At 49.2% G+C, this 13,358-nt stretch overlaps 1 protein-coding gene across 1 annotated transcript; it reads left to right on the top strand.

Moving 5' to 3' along the window:
- Positions 1-62: 62 nt before the first annotated feature.
- PAF1 (PAF1 homolog, Paf1/RNA polymerase II complex component) lies at positions 63-9,690 on the top strand. Its single transcript, XM_040405259.1, has 14 exons — positions 63-204; positions 500-529; positions 1,711-1,803; positions 1,876-1,997; positions 2,068-2,134; positions 3,913-4,014; positions 4,398-4,503; positions 4,590-4,658; positions 4,754-4,857; positions 4,954-5,070; positions 5,591-5,719; positions 8,123-8,228; positions 8,463-8,547; positions 9,234-9,690. Exons 1-14 carry the CDS (start codon positions 158-160, stop codon positions 9,608-9,610), a joined length of 1,554 nt encoding a protein of 517 aa, XP_040261193.1. The 5' UTR covers positions 63-157; the 3' UTR covers positions 9,611-9,690.
- Positions 9,691-13,358: the final 3,668 nt, after the last annotated feature.

Genomic DNA, 13,358 nt, shown 5'->3' with positions numbered 1-13,358 from the left:
CTGCCGAGACTACATATCCCGTCATGCATTTGTAGGCGAGGGGCCTTTAGGGCTGTCTTTTGCGAATGCCTGGTCTAAAATTAGAGGAGGGCGGAGCTAGTGAGGACCCCAAATCCCGGAGTTGCGCACGGTTGGTGGCTCCGTACGGTAACGTAACATGGCGCCCACTATACAGACTCAGGCCCAGCGGGAGGATGGTCACCGGTGAGTAATGACGTCAGAATGTGAGATCATGTCGGTAGTTATGGTCTCAGCCCATATTCAGACAAGGCTCCGAATGTTTACCAAATCCTGGACTAGAGCAGTAGTCGCTGGCATCAGTGCATGCTGGGAGTTGTAGTTTCGCTGCAGCTGGAGAGGTTGGTGACTGCTTCATTAGAGCAAGTAACGCTCAGTAATGTCTCTGTGGTCCACCTCAGGCTTTTGGAGCATGTTGGGAGTTGTAGTCCCCTCCCTGCACGTTTTCTGTCCTCTCATCTTGTCCTCTTCTGTCTTCCAGGTCCAATTCCCACCGGACAGTCCCGGAACGGTGAGTGACGTTTAACCCCTTCAGTCACCAGTTGCCATCAATGTTCCAGAGGAGACGACCCCTTTAAGATCCACGACGTTGGGCATTGTCATCATTATCGGATAGGACCCGCTCCTATCTCCAGAACGGGCCCCTCCGAAGTGAGGGGCCCGCCCTCCGATTCACTGGCTCGCCCTCCGATTCACTGGCTCGGCCATTTTCAGAACAACCCTAGCGGTGAATGGAGAGTCCCCGCACATGCGCAGTGTGCCCTTCTTAACTTTTGAGGGGCCCATTCTGGAAATAGGAGCGGGACCCGCTCCTGACAATGATGGCAAATCCTAGTGATCCTTTGAAGAGGAGCTGTCCCCTCTCCCTACATGTCTTAGTAACTACTTGCATTCCCCATGTACTTTTGTCGTTCCTCTATTACTCCTGCTAGAAATTTATGAATGACTTGCTAGGTGTTACCAGTTAGGGGTGGGTCCTTGCACAGTCTGACAGCGCTGATTGGATAGTGTCGGCGTGCAGGGGCACACCCATTACTGGTAACACCCAGGAGCACCCGCTGACCATTCATTCATACATTTCTAGTGGGAATAATAAAGGTATGGCACATCATATCGTCATAAGAATAGACGCTCCACAGTTGGTATTACATGGGGGGGATGCAAGTAGTTACTAAAACAGACATGTCAGGAGACGGGACAGGTCCTTCTTAAAGGGGTGCTCAGGATTGGATGGGTGGGGGTCCACCCTCAGCTGTTTGAAGAGGCCATGGCGGTCATGCAATCACTGAGACGCCTTCATCTCCGTGCACACTGACGGTGGCGGTTCCGGCCATTATTTTTTTTTTTGGTCCCGTGAATGGGACACTAGGTAGATGGCGTGCACATAGACCGGCTGCAGTGCACCAGGACTGTCAAAGTTGCACCGATTCTGAAATTTGACATTGTTGTCTCCAGTCACTTCCAAAGCAGTTTCCAGAATTTTGTTGACCGCCGTCAGAAACACGGACATCTGGCTCCGCCCCCTCATGTAACCGAACCGCTGGGTTTCAAATGTGCGACTGCTATACGCACTGCTGTCCGGTACCAGGAAACCAGCAGGACTCTGGAAGCAGCTTTAGATGTGAATGGAGAATAAAGTGGTAACTGAACATCCATTCTGGTTCCTGGCGTTGACATTTCCTTCTTCTGCAGGTCGGGAGTGGTTTGTCGAGTGAAGTATTGCAACAGTCTCCCAGATATCCCCTTTGACCCCAAGTTTATCACTTACCCCTTTGACCAGAACAGGTAAGTGTCAGCAGAAGAATTGTATATTGGGGGTGAAGGTCGCCTCCTCTCACCACGGTCCATGTCTTCTAGGTTTGTGCAGTACAAAGCCACCTCCTTGGAGAAGCAGCACAAACATGACCTGCTGACGGAGCCGGACCTGGGTGTCACCATCGACCTCATCAACCCTGACACTTACCGCATCGACACAAATGGTAAGGCCGGGAGCGGAGCCGGGGGGAGGTCGTGCGATGGACTCTCACATTGTCCTCTTTGTGATTGCAGTTCTTCTGGATATTGCCGATGAGAAACTTCTTGAGGAGGAAATTCAAGCCCCCAGCAGCTCCAAGAGGTAAGTCCTGCCATGCAGATAAAACAGATTACATGCGCCCCCTACTGGTAAGGGTCCATTCACACGTCCGCAATATCGGGAATGGGTGCGGACCCATTCCTTCTCAATGCGGCTGGAATGGATGCGGAGAACGCACTACGTGCTCACCACATTTCCGGAGCGCGGCCCCGAACTTCTGGGCTTCGTCCCCGAATTTCCAGGCCACGGCTCCGCAAAAAAATAGGACAAGAATAGGCAGTTCTATGGGGGGTGCCGGCCGGGTGTATTGCGGATCTGCAATTTGCGAATCCGCAATACACCACGGTCGTGTGAATGGACCCTTAGGCTGAATTCACACGTCCGTGGAACATGGTCTGAGTGATACCGGCCTGGATTTCTTCTGAGTGCAGGAGCGCACGGCGTCATTGGTTGCTATGACTCCGTGCACTTCCTGCTGCCGCCGCAGTACAGTAATGCGACCGTTGTTGTGTTCCAGTCCGCAAAATGGGGTTCCGTGGTCCGTTTCCGTGTGTCTTCCTTTATTTTTGGAGGACCACAGACATAAAGGAAGGTAAAAAAAAGTGACAGGTTTGCCATGCAAATGATAGGAATAAAGCGGACGCGGATGACAATCTTGTGTGCCTCCGCGTTTTTTAGCTGTCCCACTGACTTGAATGGAACCGCGAGCCGTTTTCCGCGGACAAGAATAGGACAGGTTATATTTTTTTGACGGACTGGAACCACGGACGGTAAACTGTGGACCATTTTCAACGGCTCCATAGAAATAAATGGGTCCGCATCTGGAACGCTAAAATCGGCGGAACGGACACGGAGACAAACAACGGTCGTGTGCACGAGGCCTTACCCTGAGTTTTTGGCAGGAGGGAAAGAACACTATTGTGTTGCCCTGTCCTCAGGTCATCAATATCAGACTGGTGTGGATGTGACTCGCGCCACCCGCAAAATCAGATGTCTAAAGAGCTTGTGGTACTTGGACAAGCGCTGCACCCAATGGACAGTATAGCAAGCACAGCGCCATCTATTGTATAGTGGCTGTGCTTGGTACTGCAGCTCTGTGCCACTTACTTGAATGGGTCTGAGCTGCATAAAAGGCCATATGGACGTGACATCATAGGTGGAGTGGCGGAGTCAGTCAGATATTGATGCCCTACCCTGAGGACAGTTCATCAATATTCATATCCCGGAGAGCTCCTTTAACCCCTTGACATGTACAGTGGATGTCATCTCTTTAAAGATGGCGCCCACTCCAGAGCGGAGTGAGCGCAATAGCTGGCGGGTGCTTGCTGTCTCACGAAGGGGCTAATGTCTGAGATTGGCGATAACGCAGATGGCAGACATTTAAGCCCCTCAGATGCTGTGATCAAATGTGACCGACGCATCTGAGCGCTGGAAACCCAAGAGCATTGCGCTCTCGATGCTGGCACAGCTCCCCCCCTAACGGTGAACGGGGAAGCAGTTCTTTTTCTGTGGCAGGCACGGCCTTGTCTGAAGGATCCGATGCCTATGGTGCCAGCTTTAGAAGATCAGGGTGATGCCGATGCTTGGTGACACACCTGCCTGTCCTCAGCCCACCTGTGTGATAGTGGGGAGGGGGGGGGGGGGGGATGCTGATCATTTCACACTCTGTTCACCCAGACCCACTGCCACCTGGCTTACTGTGGGGCACCCCTTTTAATGGAAGTTAAGCACTTCTTCAGTAGGATTCCCTTGTTTTGGGTGCCTTTGGCTGGCTGTGTTCCATCGCCTGTTTCCGTGTTCACCCTCTGTTCTTCTCGCAGATCTCAGCAGCATGCTAAAGTCGTCCCCTGGATGAGGAAGACTGAGTATATCTCCACAGAGTTCAACAGATACGGCGTCTCCAATGAGAAGCCTGAGGTCAAGTAAGTGACATGGCTGATGTTTTCATGTGCAGGCCCCACATCTCTAAGTCGGCCATTGTGTGGGTGTGCACCTCCGAGCCCTAAGAGCTTAATGTGCAGCGCAGCAGTGTTGACCGTGGTCCTAAAGAGATTTATGGCATATTAATAGAATTTGCCATGAATCTCTGACCTGGTGACTGATCCCCATTCTTGGCAGCACAGGTGCAATAACCCTTCCCAGGGCTGAGGGCTCTGACTTGGTTGCTTTTGGGCTTCTTTTCACAGTCGGTGTGTGCGGCCCTCTTACTTCAGAAAGCAAACGCCCCAAATCTTTGGTTTCGATGAGGCATTAATCTTCCTGGGGATTGGATCTGTACTAATATTTGGTATTTTCTTGTGCCCAGGATTGGCGTGTCCGTCAAGCAGCAGTTCACAGAGGAGGACATCTACAAGGACAGGGACAGTCAGATCTCTGCTATCGAGAAAACCTTTGAAGACGCTCAGAAAGCTGTAAGCGCAAAGGAACAGAACCCAAGATGGGAAGGCTGCCCCCCATATATTTGTGATCATATTAACTCTTTTCTTCCCTCCATCAGATTACTCAACATTACAGCAAGCCACGTGTCACCCCTGTGGAGGTCATGCCGGCCTTCCCCGATTTCAAGGTATTCAGATGTTTGCTTATGTCTGCATGCTTCCCCCTCCTATATGCAATTGAAGGCAAACCTGATGCTCATCCCCCGACTCCCTCTGTTTCCAGATGTGGATCAATCCGTGCGCTCAGGTCATCTTTGACTCTGATCCTGCTCCTAAGGAGGCAACCGGCTCAGCGGCGCTGGATATGATGTCTCAAGCCATGATCAGGTGAAGACTGCCGCCATATAACGCTGGGATTGTCTGTAGGCGGCTGTTTGTAAGACAAGATCATTCATGTGGTTTTTTTTCTTTCTGTATCCACAGGGGTATGATGGATGAAGAAGGAAACCAGTTTGTGGCCTACTTTCTTCCAGGTGAGGAAACCATGCGGAAGAGGAAGAGAGACCAAGATGAGGGTCTGGACTACATGGCAGAAGATATGTAAGTGAACGGCATTCCCGTGGTAATCTGGCCTTACACTTCAGTTGGCCGACCTCCATTCCTCCTGACCTCTCCATACACGTGCACACTCGGCTTGGCTCAGTGTGCATGTTTTCTTAACAGAGTGGAGTAAACTGCTGTCTCAGCTGAGGGGAAAAAATGGATTGGGCGTGTTGAAATCCAACATGCCAATCCTTCTTTACTCCGAAATCTGCTGTCAGAAGGGGGTTTGGAGGCCCCCCATACAGATTGGATCAGGGTTCAGCAACCTCCGACACTCCAGCTGTTGGGAAACTTCAAATCCCAATATGCACACTTGCTTGGCTGTTCTGAGAACTTCTATTAAAGTGAATGGAACATGCTGAGACTTGTAAATTCACAACAGCTGGAGGGCCGCTCATCCGAGATCGTTGGGTTCAGACGATCTTTAATGTGTATGGCTTGGCTTCAGCCTGGCAGTGATGGTCTTGTGGTTAGATCTTCTTTGCCTCCCATTCACCAGATAACGTTTTCTCTACAGATACGATTACAAGATCGCCAGAGAGTACAACTGGAACGTCAAAAACAAGGCCAGCAAGGGATACGAGGAGAACTACTTCTTCATCTTCCGTGAAGGTGACGGCGTTTACTACAATGAGCTGGAGACCAGGTGGGGAACATTTATACTTTAAAGGTGCATTAAAAGAGTTTTCAGAGAATTTTAAATACTGATGACCTATCTTCTGGTCGGCGGGGGTTGCCAAGCACAGCGCTGTACATTGTATAGTGGCTGTGCTTGGTATCGCAGCTTAGCCCCATTCACACCTAGGCCGTGGGTCCTCACTTGGCCTAGGGATAGCAGCGAGAAGGCCGCAGCACTACTGCAAGCTCTGCTGCCTTCTCAATCAGCTAATCGGCAGGGGTTCTGGGTGTTGGACCCCCACCGATCAGATACTGATGACCAATCCAGGGGATAGGTCATCAGTGTTTAAGTCTCGGATAAAACGCTTTAAGGCTAAAGCAAGTAAAGAGCTGCTGAAATCCACACATACATAAATGCACATAGGGCACCCTAGGGTCCCTTAATCATGCGTTCCCCAGAGAGAGGTAGAGGATAAGGGCTTTTTCACACGAGCAGATGCCGTGCGGGTAATCCGCTGCGTGATAGAGAGCCAAGCCGCGCTCTGGACGGCAGAGACACGGAGCAGTAACATGACTGATAATGCTCCGTGCCGCCCTGTGATCTTTTTATTACAAAATCACAGCAAGATAAAGTTGTCGCTGAGCTTGTAGTAAAAAGGTCGCAGAGAGGCAAAGGGCATTATCAATACTGTTAATGCTCCGTGTCTCTGCTGTCCAGAGCGCGGTTTGGCTCTCTATCACGCAGCGGATTCCACGCACGGCATCCGCTCGTGTGAAAGAGCCCTAATACTGATTTTCAGCCTGCTCAAAGATCCTGCAGTAGAGGAAACCTTTTTCAGCTGTTATGGTGCACTTCATAACCGCAGAGCTTTAGTTACCGCCAGGTGTCGTTCTGAAAGCGGCAAGTATTAACCACAATTGTGGTATAGAGCGTAGGTTAGTATATATGGACGTGCCAAATAGTTTCCAAAGAAATGCCAACAAAACTCTTATTTCTAGTACATTTCAATAAAACTTTCTTAAGTTGCTTACGCAAAGTTTTTTTTATATTTTTAAGAGCAGTAGTAAGTGTACGTGTGCGCACTGCAGAAAATCGTAGAGATCATGACAGACATTTTTCTGGATGGCAGTATGTTAATAATCGCACTGACAACACTACGATCATTCTCCAGTACAGCTGGAGCAATAAATTACATTTAACTGCCGAGTAAATGGAGATATGGGTTTATTTCACCGATCCTGATATTGTGAACTAAGTATCATGACATATACAGCGGCGCCCAGGGATCTCACTGCACTTACTATTATCCCTTGGCGCCGCTCCGTTCTCCCGTTATGTCCTCCGGTATGTTCGGGGACTTGGTTATAGTAGGCGGAGTCTGCCCTTGTTCTGCTGGGCGTCTCCTTCTCCTAGGCTGTAGCACTGGCCAATGGCATCGCAGAGCTCACAGCCTGGGAGGTTTTTTCTCCCAGGCTGTGAGCTCTGCGCTGCGATTGGCCAGCGCTACAGCCTAGGAGAAGGAGACGCCCAGCAGAACAAGGGCAGACTCCGCCTACTATAACCAAGTCCCCGAACATACCGGAGGACATAACGGGAGAACGGAGCGGCGCCAAGGGATAATAGTAAGTGCAGTGAGATCCCTGGGCGCCGCTGTATATGTCATGATACTTAGTTCACAATGTCCGGATCGGTGAAAGGTCCTCTTTTAAATGGTTATCCCCATCTTACAAGAGGATGGTATATCGTTAAGGGGGGGGGGGGGGGGAACATCTGTTCCCCCCCCGATACTGAGAATTAAAAGGGTTTTCTGATATTTTAATATTGATTTACCAATCCTCAGCTGATCAGCGGTGTTGCTGGGTGTCGGACCACCCGCCAATCTGATATTGATGACCTACCGTGAGGATAGGTTATCAATATTAAAATCCCAGAAATCCCTTTTAAAGGGGCCACAGCACAGATTTCGCTCTGCAGGCCTGTATATAGTGTGTATACAGATGCTGGTGAAGGCAGGCACGCTGTGTGAGGTTCACGAGATCAGTGAAGAGGATTTGGGATGGGCAGCGGTGCAACCGGGTTAGTCAAGATGCACAGTATCTTTAAAATATGTCTTTATTGAAGTTGTTTCTTTACAGGTGACTCATTTCGGGGCCGGACTGGCCCCTTCATCAGACCAAATACCCGGATTAGTCTGATGAAGGGGCGGATTCGGCCCCAAAACACGTCACCTGTAAAGAAACCACTTTAATAAAGACATTTTAAAGACACCACACATCTGGACTTACCTAGTTGCGCCGCCGCTCATCCCGCATCCTCCTCTTCTCTGACATGTCGAGATATTGGTAAGCGTAGGTTCTTGGTGCTCATGTTTGGCTGTTTTGTTTGGGGACTGTATGTGGTTAAACCTCGAGGCTTCTTTCAATTTTGCAGAGTGCGTCTCAGCAAGAGGAGGGTGAAGGCCGGCGTCCAGTCTGGAACAAATGCTGTACTTGTGGTGAAACACAGAGACATGAATGAGAAGGAGTTGGAGGCTCAGGTACTAATAGGGGCTCAAAAGGAAAAATGCTGTAGAGCAATGGTCGGACGCCTGTGGCTCTTCAGATAAAACTACAACTCCTAGTATGCCTTGACACCCTCCAGCTGTCAGTGGAAGCTGGAAGTTGTAGTTTCACCACAGATGGAACGCCGTAATTTGCAAACATGTGAAAGTTCTGATCTGATATTAGTCTGTGTTTCGGGGGGGTTCTGATTGTCTTCTCTGGACTTGCAGGAAGCCCGCAGAGCTCAGCTGGAGAACCATGAGCCTGAGGAGGAAGAAGAGGAGATTGAGGTGGATCGTGAAATTCCAGGATCAGGTTAGTGATAACCCAACACATCTTCAACTATTCTCTTTTTATTATCCCGACCTTCCATGTTTGGGGCTTTGTATCCAAATCCTCTTCCTGTTTTTAAAGTGGTTTTCCAGGACTTATGGATGCCCTATGCGTAGTATAGGTCTTCCATATCGGATTGGCATGGGTTTGACTCCTGGCACCCCCGCCAATCAGCTGTTATCACAGGCTCCGCTACCGGTGTTACTCTATATAGTGGCTCAGGCTGGTTACTGCTTCTATAGGAAAACAGCTGATTGCTGGGAGTCTGACTCCCAGATGATCTGATATATTGATGACCTTACCCTAAGGGTATGTCAAGGGAAACCCTTCAAGCAGGCAATAGCGTTGTGATAACATGCCAGGTGTGTGTGTGTTAATTTAAAAAGGGCAGGAAGCAAGCAGTTGGCAGATACACCTGATGCCGCTTATCTCTGGGAAATCGGCCTGCTGGATCCTTGTTTTCCCTGCTACAGGATAACATTGCCCAGTCCCCCACATACCTTAAATTGTTAGATCTACCAGGAAAATCTTATGTTTTATGTTGCTCTGAATATTCCTTACAGTTATATCTTTTTGCCACAAGAGGGCGATAAGTTAGCACATTGTAGGTAGATTTTCATCTGCTTTGAAACTTTACTCAACCCGATTCTTGCCTCGTTCTTTCACAGATGCAGAAGATGGAGAGAAGGGCAGTGAGAGCGAGAAGGAGGGGAGTGCCGGCGAGGCTTCTGGCAGCGAAAGCGAGCGGGAAGACGTACCGGAGGAGAAGGAGGAGGATAAGGAAAGCAGTGAGGAGGACAGAGCTGCTCGAGACAAGGAGGAGATCTTTGGAAGCGATGATGATGACAGTGATGACGATGCCCAGAATGAGAGTGGCGGTGAGGCAGAGGACAGCGGCAGCGAAGAGGAGGAAGAAGAGAAAAACAGAAGGAGCCGCAGTGCCAGCAGTAGTCCTTTCGGGAGCGACCGTTCCCAGCAAGATAACGAAGAACAGAGCGGCAGCGAGCAGGGCTCAGCATCTAGTGATGGTAGTGACAGTGACTGAGCCCCCACGCATCAGATATCTGGTGGTTTTGTATATATTTGTTTGTATTATACTTTTAGTTGAATAAAAATTTTCCATGACTTGGTGTTGACCACATTTATAGCAGAGGAAGAGGTGTCTGAAGATGAGGTGTAGTATGGCAGACTTCTGAATCCTGTCTAAATGGTGGAAGTCGTGAACGTAGAGCATCTCATTCTGCGGCAAATTTGCTGCAGGGCTAGACACTATTAGTTTTTTGTCCAACTTCATATCACCTATGGGTTGGCTTAAAGGGGTTGTCCAGGTTCAGAGCTGAACCCGGACATATCCCCATTTTCACCCAGGCTTTTTATGGAGATCTGGTGGCATACTGCGCTCTCCATAAGGACTGCTAGGCGGAGGCTTCCACCTAGCAGTGAGCCTGGTGACATCACCGGCAATGATGGGCAGGATGTAGCGCTACCCTAGCCTGTAAAACGGCTGGTGCAGCGCTAAAGTCCGCCCATCAGTGCCGGTGACCTCACCGGGCTCACTGCTAGGAGGAAGCCTCCGCCTAGCAGTGTACCAAAGAAAACAAAAAGCCCTTGCCCTGCTCTATACAGCGCAGGACAAGGGAGGGCATCGGAGCATGAAAGGTTAGAGGGGTGAAAATGGGGATATGTCCGGGTCCAGAGATGACCCTTTAAGATGCGACAGCATTTTGTGCCAAAATTCTGGCACGTCTTAGGCTGTGCCCACTTTTCAACAAGCCACTCCTCCTCTTCAGTTAAGCCACGCTCCTCACGTGGTGATATTTAAACGTTCAAAACCCTACAAGAGATGGTGGTTACATCAGACATGATTACAGGTTTTACGTTGGAAATTATGGTTCTGTCCAGTCACTTATGTACAGAGTCTAGTATAATCCTTGTGTACCGTGTGGTCACTAAGAAGGGACATGATGCCATTTAATTCACCGGCGCAGAGAGAGACATAAATGGCGGGTTACATATGTCACGTGTGTTGTCACTGAGCAAAGGATTTCAGTGTCTCGTGAGCACCGGCTGTACGGCTCGCCACTGCCTGCTAATCCAGTACATTTGCAATGGTTCTAGCACAGGGATCAGCAACCTCCGGCCCTCCAGCTGTTCTGAACCTACAACTCCCAGAATCCTCCTTTCACTTCTATGGGAGTTACAAGAACAGCCGAGTAGGTGTCCATGCTGGGAGTTGTAGTTTCACAGCAGCTGGAGTGCCGGAGGTTGCTGTATCCTGGTCTAGCAGGAAACTCTCACCTATTTCTATAGTGCAAAGGGAAGACTGCTTACCTGACAGGAGGGCAAGCTATGGAAAAACGTAATGATGACTGCTCCTTTAGGGTCCATTCACACGTCCGCACCTGTTCCGCAATTTTGCGGAACGGGTGCGGACCCATTCATTCTCTAAGGGGACGGAATGGATGCGGACAGCACACAGTGTGCTGTCCACATCCGCATTTGCGGAGCGCGGCCCCGATCTTCGGGTCCGCAGCTCCGCAAAAGATAGAACATGTCCTATTCTTTCATTTCTATAGGGGTGCCGGGCGGGTGTGTAGTGAGAAGTAGGCAGGTTGGGTGAGGAGCCATGCTTATGTTTAAAGGGATACGGAATTATGTCAAATGTGTTGAGGCATTTGGACAGTTCCCCAAACCGCGCCCCCATATTGGCCAAATATTCGGACCGCACGCTGCCCCCATTCTGAAAATGGCTGCCAGTGGAAGGGAACATGATGCAACTCACCCATTGCCATCTGCCATTGAAGCATTAGTGTCCTTCATGTCTAAGTGCTGTGCAGCTGAAAGATGGGAGAGAAGACTTGGCTAACAAGGGAGCATGGCCGCAGAACTTACAATCTAGTAAGTGTTAATTCAACACGATAATACGGACAGAGAGAACGGCTCCCTTTAATAGTCGTCATCTAGTTCTGCCAGATCCGACATTGGGTGTGGAGAGCCTGTGCTATACGCCGGTCACCATCCAGTATCCTATACAGGTTAATTAGGACAGGACGTGTGCGTGATGGTCACGTTGCATGTGACTCGCAACCATTTCTATGTCAAATGTGGCTTTTGGGGCACGAACGGTCAGGGAATGCTGAACTATAGCAGCAAGCGTCAGGTAGCTGCTGCCAAGACCAAGTCGAGGGATGCATCAGAAAGGGTCTACACCTCGGACAGATCACTATTCAGACTGCACATACAATGATGTATGATTTTGGTCATCGCTACAGGAAAGGTTTCAGCATCATAGACCGGATTCTTTACTGTAAGAGCAGTGAGATGATGGCACTGTCTTCCACATGAGACGGGCAGGCTTAGTTCGTTGAATGAGTTGGCCCTCTGCAGATTCTTGAACAATTTTTTATTTTTTTTTTTCAATTTTACAAACTAAGGCCTCATGCACACGAACGTATTTTATTTCTGTGTCCGTTCCCTTTTTCTTTGCGGATAGGATGCGGACCCATTCATTTCAATGACCGTGTGCTGTCCGTTCTGTAGCCCCGCCAAAAAAATAGAACATGTCCTATTCTTGTCTGTTTTAGGCATTGTTACAATGGATCCGCCCAAAAAAATGTATGGCATACGGACGTCGTCCGTTTTTTTTTTTTTTTTTTGCGGACCGCAAAACAGATACGGTCATGTGCATGTAGCCTTAGGGGCACATTTATTAAGACCTGTGTTTTAGACGCCGTTCTTTATAAACCCTATAGCTGGCGGTGGATCTGCTGAAATTAGGAAGAGGTCGCCGGCCTCTACATAACTTCAGCATATCCACCACCGATTCTAAATTTAAGGGTCCATTCACACGTCTGTAAGTGTTTTGCGGATCCGCACATCACAGACACCATAATAGAAAATGCCTTTTCTGGTCCGCAATTGCGGACAAGAATAGGACATGTTCTATTTTTTAAGGAACGGAATTGCGGATCCCTAAATGCGGATTCGCATCCGTTCCAGCCCCATTGAAAGTGAATGGGTCTGGAAATTGCGGAACAAATGCGGACCCAAATTACGGACGTGTGAATGGACCCTAAGACTGCTTTCTTGCTGTCTTACATTTAGACCAATTTGTACTCCTAAAACAGGCGTCGAAAATGATGACTGAGATGGGTCTTCCCATCTTTGCACTGCAATCTGTGCCAGAAATACGCCTAATATAGGCGTATTTCTGGATATTAATTGACCCCCTATGGCGCTATGTTCATAAAGCGAAAAATGGACGCCAGCGGGGGTAATGGGTGGCTGTGGCAGCATTACCGTCTCCACCTGCTCGGTTTTCGACCTTGTTCCCTGGCGCCTCTGCTTCTTGCTATGCAACCACAAGAATTCTCTCCTTCGCCTCCTCGTCACCTGCTCTTAGACAATGGGCTAATTCTCCTGTCCGCTTTGGAGGACGTGTTCTTGACCTGAATTTTTCACAATGTCATCTTGTACATTTTTTCTGGTTAACCGCAGATCTGACTTATGCCCATGGCAGCGAGTAGGATTCCCATCGGAAAGTCTGACACATTCCTGACCGGAGCGCGGTAGATCTGTTCACGGGGCGGTTTATGCGATTAAGAAGACGGAGCGTCGTCCTTGTAGATGTCACTTCCCACTCCTGGACTGCCAGGCCTGATCTAATTAACTGTCTGTAACAGCCAGAGCCACCTACCTGCACCTTTAAAGGCAATGTGTCCGCAGAAAATGACCTATTATTTAAATCGCATTTTTATGTTTAACATATTTTTAAAGAATTGTGGATTGTTATT

The sequence above is a fragment of the Bufo bufo genome, chromosome 8 (genome assembly GCF_905171765.1).
Source record: "Bufo bufo chromosome 8, aBufBuf1.1, whole genome shotgun sequence".
In the NCBI taxonomy this organism is placed as follows: Eukaryota; Metazoa; Chordata; class Amphibia; order Anura; family Bufonidae; genus Bufo; species Bufo bufo.
The sequence above is the reverse complement of the archived record's forward strand: the minus strand, read 5'-3'. Positions and strand labels throughout refer to the sequence as shown.